Source organism: Drosophila ananassae, chromosome XR (genome assembly GCF_017639315.1).
Source record: "Drosophila ananassae strain 14024-0371.13 chromosome XR, ASM1763931v2, whole genome shotgun sequence".
NCBI classification, from domain to species: Eukaryota; Metazoa; Arthropoda; class Insecta; order Diptera; family Drosophilidae; genus Drosophila; species Drosophila ananassae.
In genome coordinates this window covers 21,809,976-21,823,830 of record NC_057932.1, presented here as the reverse complement: position 1 = coordinate 21,823,830, position 13,855 = coordinate 21,809,976, and the positions used below count along the sequence as shown (strand labels likewise).

The window sequence follows — 13,855 nt, the reverse complement described above, 5'->3', positions numbered from 1 at the left end:
TCAGGTTTTGATGCAGATCGATGGAGAATCAATCCAGAATTCGTTTAAGGTATTCCGCTTAGGAATCGGATGAGTATTGACGGAGGTATGGTCTTCGGTCGGAGCCACATGCCCCAACTCTCACTTTTGAAGGGAGCCCCATAGGAAAAATTTACAAAAAATGGATTTGAAATTTCGCATTCAGGTTTTGATGCAGATCGATGGAGAATCAGTCCAGAATTCGATTGAGGTATTCCGCTTGGGAATCGGATATACATCGACAGAGGTATGGGGATCGTAAGGGGTCCTATATTCACAATTTCTCAAGGCTGCTCCATGGAATTGAGAATGGATCCACCAATCGTAGATCAATTGTCTAATACCCTTTTGCCTCAGTTCCCCAGAAAGCCCTCTATGGCGTTAAATTATAGCTCTGTATTTAAATTTGGTTAAAAAAAGTTAAAGCCCGTTTTAAAAAGAACTCACGGCTCCTGAAATTAGAGGTCTGTATTATTATTTAGTCGCGAGCCCGTCATGGTGCCTGACCAGCAGCAGCTGGGCTATATAATTTGGAGCGATGGAGATTGGAGGCTTTCTAAACGTAAGGGAACAATACGTTCTATTACAGAACTGTTTATTTTTTGTCGTTATTTGTTCCCGTGAGCTCCGAGCTGTTGTATCTGGAAATCGTTTCCACGAAAAGTTAATTTGAATAATTGCGAAGCGAACTGTTGATCACTCCGTCACTCTGTTCGGGGTATTTGTTGATATATATGTTTCGGCCGCATGATAATTCAATTACGCCTTATACTATTATTTATTTATTTGAGTATTTGCTCCGGCCTCGTTCTCAGACTTCGGCTGAGACTGCTGGCTGAGCCTTGACCTCACTTGATTCGATTAGCTTCGAGTTGATAAACAGCGATCTGCGATCCCCGTCCAATCATTAGACTGATTCGCTGGCAAGACAAAGGCATGATTCCAACTTTCGTTAGGTGTTTATTTTCAAATACATCACATGAAAAAAATTCAAAAAAATTCTGAGCCAAAACAATCTTATGCAATCCTCCTCAGAGACTGAGACCCGGGTGCGTTCTGGTCCGCCTAGAAAAAAGGGTTCACGGAAGGTTAACTTGACCCTCGGCAAAGCCAAACGGAAGACTGACCTCACAGGGCAGGCGGCGGCGAAGGGGCGATTGGGGCCAGGGGCACCTTCTCGGTGGGGGCGTCGTAGGGCACGGCACCGCGGGGGGTCGTCGAACCCTCGTCCGAGAGCTTGTGCTTCAGGACATCGTACTGGTGAGCCACCGACTGGCCGAGGTCCTTGGCGCCGTCGCTGATCTTGTCCGCGTAGGGCTTGGCCGCCTCCGCCACGTCCTCTGCCCCCTGCTTAACCTTGCAGCCGAGGTTCTTGAAGAAGTGGGTGAAGTCACTGTCCTCCGGCTTCTTGCCGCCATCACAGTCGGCACGTTCCGCGTTGGCCTCTCCGGACATCGCCAACACCACCAGACCCACCAAAGACAGCACCACCAGCGATTTCATCTCGACAGTTTCAGATCGGACACGCGACTGACCGCTCGGTGTCTCTGGGCCCCGTAAATAGGCTGGAGAGCTCACGATCCGGTCTCCGGGCTCTCGGGTCTCGGGTCTCTGATCTCGGTTCTCAGATCTCAGATCTGCGGCAACCGGTTCCGCTGCTCCTCCCCTCCTCGGTGCCTCCTCTCAATCGTTCAAAAGTCGAAATCAAGTTGCGTTCGAGTGAGCAGCTTGTTTGTTTTCATACCCTAGGAAGTAGTGTTTCGATTCGGATGTTCCCAATAGAAATAGAGTTCGCTGCCCCTCTGTTGGCTAGTGTGACAATCTTATCATTAGTCTGGTAGCTATGGAGCTAGCTACATACATATGTATATTCAACTGAATCCTATGACCTAAACGGAGGAACACATTTCAAAGTATAGGGTATATAAAGTTCGTCTCACAGCAGACTGTTCTGGCTTCCATTTTCAATGAAAACTGCCCAAGGCGGAAAAATTGAGACTGTCTCATTGACAAGTCCATAATACGCAGAAACAAATAATGAACACAGACGAGATCTCGAGATCTGATCAAAAGAAACAACAAGTCCACAAAACGAACGATTCTGAGAACTACATAGATCTATGTTTTTATTTTTCACAAAAGTCGCGACAATTAAGTTAGGAGATTTCATTTTTACGAACTCTTCTCCGCGGGGCTTTTTCCTGGGAGCGGCATCCCCGCTTTCGGAGCACAAGGGGGCTTCAGTTTACGTGGATTGGCCCAGTAGATGCAGCAGCCACGGTGATCCCTCCAGCGGCATCCTATGCCCGTCCAGACGCTGGCTCCAGTGCAGAAGAATCCAAGGACTATGAGTAAGGACACGAGCGTGAGTGCGCAGGTGCTCAGGAGGTGCATCTTGGCCGAGCTGCAGGCAATTGGCAATTAAACCAAGTGTCGGGGCCCCTGGAACGCGACTCCCTTGTGATTCGTTCAAAAGTCGAAATCAAGTTGCGTTCGAGTGAGCAGCTTGTTTGTTTTCATACCCTAGGAAGTAGTGTTTCGATTCGGATGTTCCCAATAGAAATAGAGTTCGCTGCCCGTCTGTTGGCTAGTGTGACAATCTGCTCATTAGTCTGGTAGCTATGGAGCTAGCTACATACATATGTATGTATATTCAACTGAATCCTATGACCTAAACGGAGGAACACATTTCAAAGTATAGGGTATATAAAGTTCGTCTCACAGCAGACTGTTCTGGCTTCCATTTTCAATGAAAACTGCCCAAGGCGGAAAAATTGAGACTGTCTCATTGACAAGTCCATAATACGCAGAAACAAATAATGAACACAGACGAGGTCTCGAGATCTGATCAAAAGAAACAACAAGTCCACAAAACGAACGATTCTGAGAACTAGATCTGTGTTTTTATTTTTCACAAAAGTCGCGACAATTAAGTTAGGAGATTTCATTTTTACGAACTCTTCTCCGCGGGGCTCTTTCCTGGGAGCGGCATCCTCGCTTTCGGAGCACAAGGGGGCTTCAGTTTACGTGGATTGGCCCAGTAGATGCAGCAGCCACGGTGATCCCTCCAGGGGCATCCTATGCCCGTCCAGACGCTGGCTCCAGTGCAGAGGAATCCGAGGACTATGAGTAAGGACACGAGCGTGAGTGCGCAGGTGCTCAGGAGGTGCATCTTGGCCGAGCTGCAGGCAATTGGCAATTAAAACAAGTGTCGGGGCCCCTGGAACGCGACTCCCTTGTGATTCATTCTCGGCTCCAAAACCGGATCGGAGTTGCATTCTGTTTGTTTATTTTTGGCCAAGAACCGACCACAGAGTGTTGGGAAAAGTTCAGAAGAGAAAGTCACCAGAACTGAGTCATCTTCAGCCACTAACTCATCTTAGTACTGCAGTATCTTGGGGTGTTTATTAAGTAAATAAATTATTTTCGACGCAAACTCTGCGATACAAGGAGCTCTAAGCCACTACTTCTATTAATTAAGTTAGGGATTTGTGTCTACTTCTATGAGCTAATAGTACAGGCTACTTTGTGGTCTCCGGGACAAAGTCCACTTCGTTAGCCTGATCCTCCAGCCAGTCCATGGGGACGGGGGGCGCCGAGGTGGTGAGCTCCTCCTTGGGACTACTCTCCTTGGGTGTGGAGGGGGATGGAGATATATCTGTGGTGCTGGAAACCTCCTCCTGGTCCTTGTGCTTGTCCGTGTCCATGTCCTTGTCCTTGTTCTTGTCCTTGTCCTGGGTAAGCACACTCACCAGAATGTTGAAGCGCTGGAAGAGGGAGCGAGTGACGTCGCGGGCCTTCTCCTCGAGCAGCTTCGCCTCCTTCTCGATGTTAGCTATCCAAGGCTTGGCCTTCTCCAGGGTGCACTGCACGCTGAGGACGAACTTGTTGACCTCGCTGGGACTGGGGGTGGTGGCATCCGCCTCCTCCGCTGCCGACTTGGCTTCAGATCCGCAGACTATAGCCGCTGCCTGCAGTTGGCCGATCAGGCAGAGCCCCAAAAAAAATAAAACAGCCATCGAATTAGTCATCGTTCTCCGGTTTCTTGGGCTTCTTGAGTTGGGTGTCTTGAGTCTTTCGATCGCCGATCTGGTGTTTCTCCTTCGAGGTCCCAAACGCGACTAAAACCCGTTTGCAGTCACTTGACCAAGTTCTTGGGTAGACTGGGCTGGGCCTAGGTTCCAGCTGGGTTTCGGAGCTCGCCTCGTCGAGAAAGTCGTCGGGCGACTAAAGTGCATTTGGATCCAAGCCCCGATATAGACAGAGAAAGAAGGTGCTCCCGGGAATTCTCCAGAAAAGAAAAGGGAAAGAGCAAGCCGAGCGAGTGAATGTTTTATGCAATAATCCAAACCATCAAAGTATTCCCTGGAAGATTCGCATAAACATAAATCAACTGACATGACTCATAGCCATACTTTGCATTTAGATTAGAGGGAATTGAATAATACGCTCTGGGTCTGACTAGTCCCCTCCTCCAGCCCAACTAGAAAAGGAGGAGCACCTCAACAAGACAGAGAAGAGAGACCCAAACTTGAATTCTTTCACATTCTGTTTTTATTCACATAAAAAAATAATAGGAAAATAATAAAAAAAAAATCTTAACGTCTACTGGGCAGGGTCGAGCCCTACTTCCTCAACTTGCTGCAGTTGCCCAAGGCGTCCAGGATGTGGCCGTGGCCGCACTGCTGCTCCCCCTTGAGGATGTCCGGGTTGATGATCTCCACGTTGGCGAGAAAGCCGCGGTCCTTGCTCATCTCCTCGGCCGAGTCCTTGGCCAGCTTGTCGCGGAAGTCGTCAAAGCGGTCCTTCAGGTCCGAGCCGAGGACCTTGGCCTTCTCGCCGAGCTTCTGGGCGCCTTCCTTCAGCTCGGCGCCGAGATCCTTGGCCTTCTCGCCAAGCTTCTTGGCGCCCTCCTTGATGTGGCAGCCCACGTTCTTGAAGAAGTCGCGCACCTCGTGCTCCGAGCTGCTTCTGCTGCCGGTGATCTCCGAGATCTTGTCGCTGACATCCCCCAGCCCGGGAATCTTATCCTCGCAGTCGAAGAGGCCTGCGTGGCTCTCCACCAGTGCTCCTACCAGGAGCAGGGCGATCAGGGATCCTTGGAAGTAGTTCATCATTGGATGTTTAGCTATATCTGGGTAGGTTCCTGTGGCTTCTCGACTGAAAACCAGACTGAACGCTGACTTGACGGTGATTCGATGGCGACTGACCTGGGCGCCCCGGATCGCATTCATTTTATTCGCATTCCGGCGCCTTTGTGTTCGCATTTTCTCGAAGCCCGTAATACTCGGTAATTCAATTTGCGAACAACAACAATCGCCTCGGATCACGAGCAATTGTGCGCTGATTTAAGATATGTACACAGATATATGGCAAGAGGGTGGCCCCTCGGCCACCCTGGAGCGCTCTTAGAGACCCTGGACCCCCCGAGAGGGAACGCGGGTCAAGGCTATCCGATAAGGCAGCCTCTTTCCGACTTCCCGATCGACCGAACTCTCCATACCTTTTTCGGCAGAACGACTTTGTTTTCCAACGACGCGTCTAGTACACATATGTATGTAGTATACACAGACTATATATATTTTTTTGCCACTGCCGGAAACTCTGTCAAAAATGGAACATATGTACATAGTCTATACTATAGACCGCACAGTCTTCAATTTGTATTTACACTGGAACTGACCCACAACGACACATACATAGATCGCATGATAAGCGAATCTAAGAACTATTTCAAAACAAAGCAACCTTTGCAATGGGTTCTGTTTATTTCAAAGTCTGATTACGTAAAGATACCGGGCATATCATCTCCCGAGTTGGAGGAAAACTTCTCAAAGGCACTCTGGTCGTTATCGCCTATTGATCCGCCGTTCAGCTCTTCGTTAATGTCGATCGATCCCCCGCCGCTCTCCGCGTTTGTGTCGTCGTCCTCGGGCACGTCATCCTCCCACAAGTCGTCGTCGTCGATTTCCATGTAGTCCTCGTCCTCGGATTTGGGAGTGGTGGCCTCCTCCTCTTCCTCATCGTCGTCCTCCTCCTCCTCGGGCGTCTCTTCCTCGGGCAGCACAGGCAGTATGCCGGAAGCGGTAGTGGTGGAGCTGGATGAGGTCGAGGGGGCACCTGCAAGTACGAGAATCCCCAGTTAAAAGTCCGTGCTCTGGAATATACTTACATTTCTCCTGAGTGGGATCCGAGTTGCAGTCCCACGACTCCTCATCTAAAGGAGCCACAGTGGTGGACGTTGTGGAGGGTCTTGGAGTAGTTGTTGTGGTTGAAGTAGTTGTTGTTGATGTGCTCGTGGTTGTGGTGGTGGTGGTGGGTGGTCGGGTGGACGAGACTGGAGCCACGCCTCGGCACTCCATGAGACTCGGATCAAAGTCGCAGCGGATGCGCCAATCGAGCTCGTCCTCGTCCAACGGAGCCAAGACCTTCTTTTTGGGACGCCTTTCGTAGTAGACCTTCCGCACCTCGATGATCTCCAGATCGGGGTCCGTGGGCGAGGGGCGCCTGCGTACGTAGGTCCTGTGGGGCTTGTCCGGCAGGAAGCGGGCCTCCACCAGGCAGGAGAGGCCCACGAGCAGGACGAGAAGCGGGATAAGGGATCTGCTCATGGCGTAGCTTGGAACTAAACTGTTCCGGAGTCCGGTGCCGCAGTGCGAAAGCCTCCGGCTGGCAGCTAATCGCCCGCCGGATAACCTTCTGACCTTGTGCCCGTCGGAGTGGGTTTGGTGGGGCCGTGTGGGGCATGAGAAGCCCAAGAGGCACAGCATACTTTCGGGAGTTGAAGAAAAATGGCCAACACGCCCCGCCGCGATGCGTCAATGTTCGGCTGGGACATGAGACTTTCCTTTCTCCAGGACCTCCGGGGAGGAATTATGCATTCTGTAAGGATACAGAGCAGACAGCTGCATGGGAGGAACATAAATTGTGGGGGCAATTAGTACTTGTAACAGATAAGCCCACGAATCGGTAACCGCTTTCGACCATCAATATTTCTCCGAATATGTGGAGAGCCCCATTCCCTCTCTCTCGGAAGACCGTTCTTCCCTCTCTTTTCTGCCTTGTCTCTGTTTGTTTGTCATTTTTCAATGGCAAACAGTCTGCCCCTGCCACCGGGGGCTGGGGCTGGGGCTGGGGCTGGGGCTGGGGCTGGGGCTGGGGCTGGGGCAAGCAGGCGATGCAAATTAGCCAAGAGACGTCGGCGGACACATATGTTTCGGCCATTTCCCAATAACATAACACAAATCTGTGTATTTTCCCCGATTTTCCGAGGCTGCCTGGGGGACGGGGCGTGCGAGGGGTGGGGCCGAGGGGTCGGACAGGGGACAGTGATAGATAAACAAAAGTTTTATAAATCAGCACACAAATATCTGATACGCTACACCACCGGGTGAGGTCTTCGAACAATGTTGGGTCTCAGTTCTATGCCTATTCCTTTAGGACTGTACCACCTTTTAATATAATATTTAATAACAGATTCTAATAATAATAGATTCTTGGAAGCATCACTAACGGCAACGGATTGTAGTCTCTATTGTATACCTGGTACTGCAAGAGGGTATCCCCAGGTTTGGTGGAAGGCCTGAGAAGCACTAGGTATTTGGTGTGTGAGAGCGTGAAATATGCAGAGTCCAAGAGGGTTTCCAAGAGGGGAGGGGCGGGAGGAGGAAGGAGGGAGGCTGCTGGGGCCGCGGCTGGTGGCAAGTGGGGCGGGCGGAATATTTTGGGGCCCGCGAGATGCTGTTAGGCGAACAGTTCTCTACAAGGCACGTTGGCGGGCGGAACTCGACGCGATCGCAGCTGATCGGACGCGAAAGAGAGCGGGACGGCAGACGCGGGCTGGAGCGAGAGGGTGCGAGGCCCAGCAGTACGATTTCTTACCTCTTTTGCGGAAAATACGAATCTCTCGCCTTTTTTTCTGGTGCAGTGCAGTTTTGTGTGTTTCTTGGCTCGACGACCCAAAAAAAAAGGCCCAAAAAGGGACAGGGTGAGCTCCACCTCGTAAATGCCACCACTGGGAAGGCCCGAGGGGGAAAATCGGGAAACCGGGAAACTGGGCAAGTGGGTGTGAGTGGGGGAGGGGAGTGCCTTTCTCGGGGAGCGGATCAACTAAAAATAGCCAAAAACATAAAAACGAAGAAGTCGAGCGAGCGAGAATGCTAACAAAAACAAGAAACAAAAAAAGGAAGCCAAAAATAATTGAAAGCGTGGGCAGCGTTCGAATAAGCAGAGTACAGTAAGACCGCCCTACAGGGGACCTCCAGAGAAGAGTGCACACTGGAGCCACAGCCACACAACCTAAAAGATAACAACAGCCACATATCGGAGACGCTGCAGGGAGCCTTTCAGCCACCCTACCGAGGGCTGCCTGTACCGACTTAGTTGGGATAAACAATAAATTGGCCAGGGGCCAAGCAAGAAGAGGAGATAGCCAGGGACAGATCAGAAGAAGGCAGCGGACAGAAGAGCAACAGGTGGAGGGAAGCCGAGACCCAGAATCCTTGCGACTTGCCCCAAAAGATCAGCCCCCAATGTCCCAGTCGGCGGGGGAAGAGGATCAGGAGGACCTCGAGGAGGATCCCCTGGCCAATCTGCTCAGCCTGAAGCTGAGGAAGCCGGCCAGCTGGAACTGGGAGCTGAGCACCTCGAGGAGCTGCAGCAACATCGCCCTGCCTCGCATCCTGCTCTACGACCACGCCGGAAACCTCCTGGTGGACGCCACTGGGCAGCAGGAGGGCACCTACCGCTCTGGGGACTCCCAGCGGCGCCGCAAGCGCTCCGCCACCTCCAACCTGAGTCTGGAGAGTAACTTCCACGGGCTGCGAATAGCGGAGGCCACGCCCACGCCCACCACCACACGCACAGCTACGCCCACGGCCGCACACACGCCGAGTTCGAGTGGCAGAAGTGGGGAGGGGAGAAAGAAGACCCACGGAAGCTGCATCGACTTCAGCACGCATGAGTTGCCCAACTGGGAGCCTTCCTCGAGGAGGTCGAGCTCCTTGCGGAGCGTGCGCTTTCAGGCGGCGGAGGAGCTACCCGCCTACCCCACTCCGCCCTCCACTTCCACGCTCAACTCGTCCAGCTCGGGGCCGAGGGAGAAGAGGCGCTACCGGCGCTCGCACAGCTCCATCCTGGAACGGTTCAGCCTCTCCAAGGGGCGCCAATCCTCTCCGGAGTTCGCCCAGGAGTTGGAGGTGGAGAAGGCTCCGCGATACTTCCTGCGCACCAGCAAGGCCGGCACGCTGGTCATTCGCGAGGAGAGCTTCAGCTCCCAGCGGATGCGCCACCGACGTCGGCGTCCGCCCAAGCACTCCTCCAGCGAGAACATCCTCCAGGAGCGGCAGGACGAGCAGGAGGCTCCAGAGGCGCCGGTTGTGCAGGCCACACTGCGCCAAAGGGGAGTGGAAAGGACGGTGTCCACCTCGGAGGAGGAGGCGGAACAGCAGCCCAGAAGGTCCAGGACAAGACCCAGAAACCAGAGCCATCGCAGTTGCGGCAAGGACGCAGCTCAGGGTAAGTGCCAGGGCCTTCGAGCTCCGTAAACTATCTCCGTATGGACGCCCTTTCTAAACTTTATCGATTCTTCCAGACCTTATAACCGTGGATCCGGATAATTGTGTGTACCGTGCAGCGCCGGGCGCCACAGCACGCTAGAAGAACGCCCAGGAGAGGGTCCTCCCAGGAGACTGGGCACCTTGGCGGAAAGAGAGAGGAGAAGAGGGAATGCGAGCAGTACGAAAAGAGACAGACCAAGAGTTCCTCCCTGTGATGTAAGACGATAGAACCGACACAAATAAAACAAAGAATATAGAAACCATTAGTCTGGGGAAATGTGTACCATGGGTTCGGGGCATACTGATGGGACTTGTCACCATTATGGGTCTTCCATTAGACCCCATTAGATAGGCCAGGAGACAGCAGAATCAATCAGAATACGTACTTCAGAAGGGCAGCCAGAGGTGAGACGTATTCGTCAGCCTGAAGGTAGGCTTTCCGCCCCTCGTCTCTGTTATGGAAGCCAGAGACTGGCGTGGCGTGGCGAGTCCGGAGGCGCGTGGCGGAGTAAACAAGCTAATCTCTTGCGCCCGCTGATAAGCCGAGTCAAAAGACAATCACGAAAGTTTGGGGGCTCAGTGCGATCGAGAGAGCCTTGGAACGAGATGCGGATGCTGTGGCTCCTGCTCCTCCTGCTTCTGGGACCGTCCTGCCGCGGGGCGGGCAAGGTTATCTACTTCAACCAGCTAAACAGGACCCAGTCCACCGAGATGGCTAAGAACCAGACCGACCTGCTGGGGAAGGGGATGCTCTTCGACGTGCGAGGGAATCGGTGCCACCGGGGATTCACGAGGGACCACCACGGGCGCTGCAGAAGGGTGAGTATCTGCCTCTAGTATCTGCCATTGGGACGTCTGTTCATCCCGGATTCTGTTTTCCTTGCAGATTGTTAGATAGCGGCGTTAACTTATTTTAGGATTCGGGTTTATTTTGAGTCTGTGCCGAAAGATTAAAGTGAAAGCCGCCGACGGCTTATGAAGAGAGATAAGACAGCTGATTCCGATTATACAGAAATATAATAAAAAACAAGTTCCCAAGCAGTCGATTTTGCAATTGCGTCTTAATCCGGTGAAGTGACTTTCCGATCCAGACTTGGAACTAGCGGGGAGAACCCCCTGGAAGGTGCGACCTGGAGTTTGGACTTGGGCCTTGCGCTTCGTCACGAAATCGGAGATACGTCACATCACGTGTAGGGGCCCACGTAATTATGATGAAATTTCCGAGTTTCGTGGCGTTGCAGATACTTAGATACCCGGGTACCCAGATACCCAGATACAAGATACAATTCGCAAGACACCAGAGATAAGGGCGGATCGGTGAGTAAGTTGGCTAAAAATACCCACGATCGATGGAGGCTCCTCCCACGAAGCCCCCAACCCTTATGCGATCACATTTTCGGGAAATTTCAGTCGCCGGGCCGATAAGGTCTGCAAATAAATCCGTGACGTCCACTAATTAGAATCAAACGCTCAATGGGGAGTCGCGTGGTAGCCCCGGGAGTCGGTCGCCAGTGATTTGCCAAAAAACACACTCTTTTACTCAGAATTTTGAATGGCTCACTAGCATTATGAAGCTAAAAAGTCCTAGTAGTCGCGGCTCTATCTCCCCGATCGGCTCCAAGTCACCAGATACAAGGGGCGAAAGTGGGCATTATACGTTTCCAGATAAGATAGAAGTATTCGGATACTCGATTCATTCTTGACGACCCATTCGGAGTTTCCACCTATTAATTATGCTTTTGGAATAAGTACTTTGGATTAGGTCGGGTCTCTTGACTCATAGTCCCTGGCATAGATAAACGATCCATTCAATACCTTTTCTCCAGTTCCAGTTCAGTGTTTGTCCAAGGATCAAAAGCTTTCCCAGAATGGTTCAGTGCAGTGGGTTGGGCCACGTCCTACGATAGTGTTTGGGGGGTGCTCTCGTGATGACGCTGTATCCGATGGTCTCAGGAGGTCCGTGCTCAGATATAGATACAAGATACGGGGGAGTCGTGCTCGGCAACTCGGCAACTCGTCAACTCGGTAAATCAGTGCTGGGGAAGACGGAGCACTCAATTACACAGATTGCGAACGGCATGGAGGACAAGGCGGGCAGATAAGATTTCCCCCGGGGCTGGCCGAACAGGGTGCCGTGTGTGGGCTGCCAGGGGGCCGCACAAGGGGCCCCTGGAAAGGGACACCCTGTCGCGCTCTCTTCCCAGAGGTTTATCAGCCGAACGGAAAGACAAGAGGGCGGAGAACACTTAAGAAGTGCTACCCCAAAATCGTATAAAACCAGTTAACTGCCGGCACCGTAGCAAGCCACTTGGTTAGCTCAACTCTCTTTTTTTTGGACGCATATTCGGACGCATATCGTAGATATCGGAGACATGTCGTCGATGCACCAGCTGCTCCTGTACTCGCTCTGCCTCTGGGCCGTGATCGTGTTCTGCGCCCCCGCGCCGGTCGAGACGCGCAGGGTGATCTTCCTCAAGCCGAACGGCATCCACCGCGGCCAGATCCTGGCCACCCACGGGATGGAGAAGCCCTGCCCCCAGTGCCACATGCACGACCACCGGGGCAACTGTCGCCGCATCATCTCCTACAATGCAGGTGGGTCGGGCACCTATGCCACCAGACGCATATCACGTATGCGCATTACGTATACGCCCAGTGCGTCACCGCAATCGCAAGACTACATAGTGTCCGCTTGTGTACCGCTCGAGTCCCCTCTAACGAGTCTCCTCCTCCCCTCTCTATTGCAGATGGCGTCCGCTGCTAGCCCGTGCAGCGAACCGACCTGAAGTGAACGACCCATCATCATCGCCACGAATCTCCTCCCAGCCAACTATTTATTTATGCCATCTATCCGTCTCGCACGCCGCACTATTTAATTAATCGTAATCCGTAATAAAACATCAAATAGCCGCAAGAGCGGCAATTAAGTAAATATTTTTATTTTATTTGATTAACGGCCTGGAATAGCCTGTCCTGGAATTCCATTTAATCTGAATGGAATGGCTCATACGAGCATCGAAAATATTCATCGCAGAGGGATTTTTTCCTTTCGAGTGGATTCGGAAATATTTTATTTATAAATTATAACACTGACTTGACGTAAATACCCATTGCCAGAAACTAATCAGAGTCGTCGACACTGGCAGGTGCTATTTTTTGTATTGTATGTGGCTTGTATTGTTTTGGCCCGGTTATCAGTCCTAATTGGCCTCCACTCTGACTCCACTTTTTTCCCAATAATACAAAAAAAGATACAAACTAATCCGATCCCCGATCTGATATCCAGTCTAGACCCTTCTCTCCGAGCTCCACATGCGTCAGAGCCTCCTCCGAGGCGGTTGCTCCGCCAGACGAGCTGAAAACTTTGGACCTCTACGTCAGCCCATCAGTCAGGGGGCGTGGCCCTTAATCAGGTGGGCGGGCAGCAGGTGATTCGGATTCAATTCGGATTCATCAAACCCCCTTATCGACATGTCAACGGGACCGGCAACGGGAGATAAATGCTGAATGAAATTCAAATTTCGCAACCAGGAGAAAGTATATATAATACCCGATACTACCACTGCATAGTTGGGGGTATAGTGTAGTATTCTAGCAGTTACTCGAGTAGTTACAACATAATGTAGCAATAGTTACAGTATCGTGGCTGTAGCTATAGTTATAACTAGGTGCAGATACAATTGTATAGAACTTATGGAATAAACCTTGTACTGTTATTCATTCACTCTTTTTTTTAACTGCTTGCGGAACCCTTGGAAACCCGGGGCCTGATCGATTTATGGTTCCTCACTGCTTGATTAAGTCTGTGGGTAAACTATATGCTACACCGATTTCTAGAAGCCCAAGTGCCGTAGCATATTTTCGGGCTGCAGTGGGGGATCCAGAAGTGTGAGTCGCGGCAGGTGCGACCCGGAACACCGGATGTTGAAGCGTCATCGGTACGCGGAATGGTAATGGTCAGGGATCCACTCGAACTCGATGAGTGGATCCCGGCCCCACCTCGCCGGGCTAACTCACGGCAGTGGAATTTTACTATAGCCCCCATTTGCGACACAGCACTCTGTGGCTATGGAATGGCACAAAAATAGCTTCCCGCTCTATATCTGTGGCCGATATCTGGAGAGCCCGGGGGAGCAAGACCGCAGACAATATACACATGGGTCTGTAATTATTCGCTTGCGAGTGGCCGAGGGCTATGGCTTTGGGGACACTATCTTATCGGCTGGCAGCGGAATGCCTTTGGGCTTATCTTATCGATTGGCGTCTTGGAATATCGGCGG

General features: G+C 51.8%; 7 protein-coding genes across 7 annotated transcripts; 3 read left to right on the top strand and 4 right to left on the bottom strand.

Moving 5' to 3' along the window:
• Positions 1-958: 958 nt before the first annotated feature.
• On the bottom strand, positions 959-1,615 carry LOC6501902. The gene is made up of 2 exons (XM_001966666.4): positions 1,146-1,615; positions 959-1,083 (listed from the first exon to the last, which is right to left on the bottom strand). Exon 1 carries the CDS (start codon positions 1,519-1,521, stop codon positions 1,147-1,149), a length of 375 nt encoding a protein of 124 aa, XP_001966702.1. The 5' UTR covers positions 1,522-1,615; the 3' UTR covers positions 959-1,083; position 1,146.
• Positions 1,616-3,404: 1,789 nt separating this feature from the next.
• Positions 3,405-4,546, bottom strand: LOC6501901. Its single transcript, XM_001966667.4, has one exon. It carries the CDS (start codon positions 4,047-4,049, stop codon positions 3,540-3,542), a length of 510 nt encoding a protein of 169 aa, XP_001966703.1. The 5' UTR covers positions 4,050-4,546; the 3' UTR covers positions 3,405-3,539.
• An 8-nt stretch (positions 4,547-4,554) lies between these two features.
• On the bottom strand, positions 4,555-5,243 carry LOC6501900. The gene has a single exon (XM_001966668.4). The coding sequence runs from the start codon at positions 5,133-5,135 to the stop codon at positions 4,644-4,646; it is 492 nt and encodes a 163-aa protein (XP_001966704.3). The 5' UTR covers positions 5,136-5,243; the 3' UTR covers positions 4,555-4,643.
• Positions 5,244-5,767: 524 nt separating this feature from the next.
• On the bottom strand, positions 5,768-6,687 carry LOC6501899 (uncharacterized protein DDB_G0290587). The gene is made up of 2 exons (XM_001966669.4): positions 6,191-6,687; positions 5,768-6,138 (listed from the first exon to the last, which is right to left on the bottom strand). Exons 1-2 carry the CDS (start codon positions 6,627-6,629, stop codon positions 5,801-5,803), a joined length of 777 nt encoding a protein of 258 aa, XP_001966705.3. The 5' UTR covers positions 6,630-6,687; the 3' UTR covers positions 5,768-5,800.
• Positions 6,688-7,752: 1,065 nt separating this feature from the next.
• On the top strand, positions 7,753-9,841 carry LOC6501926. The gene is made up of 2 exons (XM_001966670.3): positions 7,753-9,534; positions 9,611-9,841. Exons 1-2 carry the CDS (start codon positions 8,550-8,552, stop codon positions 9,673-9,675), a joined length of 1,050 nt encoding a protein of 349 aa, XP_001966706.1. The 5' UTR covers positions 7,753-8,549; the 3' UTR covers positions 9,676-9,841.
• A 134-nt stretch (positions 9,842-9,975) lies between these two features.
• LOC6501927 lies at positions 9,976-10,616 on the top strand. The gene is made up of 2 exons (XM_001966671.4): positions 9,976-10,394; positions 10,462-10,616. Exons 1-2 carry the CDS (start codon positions 10,182-10,184, stop codon positions 10,471-10,473), a joined length of 225 nt encoding a protein of 74 aa, XP_001966707.1. The 5' UTR covers positions 9,976-10,181; the 3' UTR covers positions 10,474-10,616.
• A 660-nt stretch (positions 10,617-11,276) lies between these two features.
• Positions 11,277-12,507, top strand: LOC6501929. The gene is made up of 2 exons (XM_001966672.4): positions 11,277-12,170; positions 12,323-12,507. Exons 1-2 carry the CDS (start codon positions 11,948-11,950, stop codon positions 12,337-12,339), a joined length of 240 nt encoding a protein of 79 aa, XP_001966708.1. The 5' UTR covers positions 11,277-11,947; the 3' UTR covers positions 12,340-12,507.
• The last annotated feature ends 1,348 nt before the right edge of the window (positions 12,508-13,855 follow it).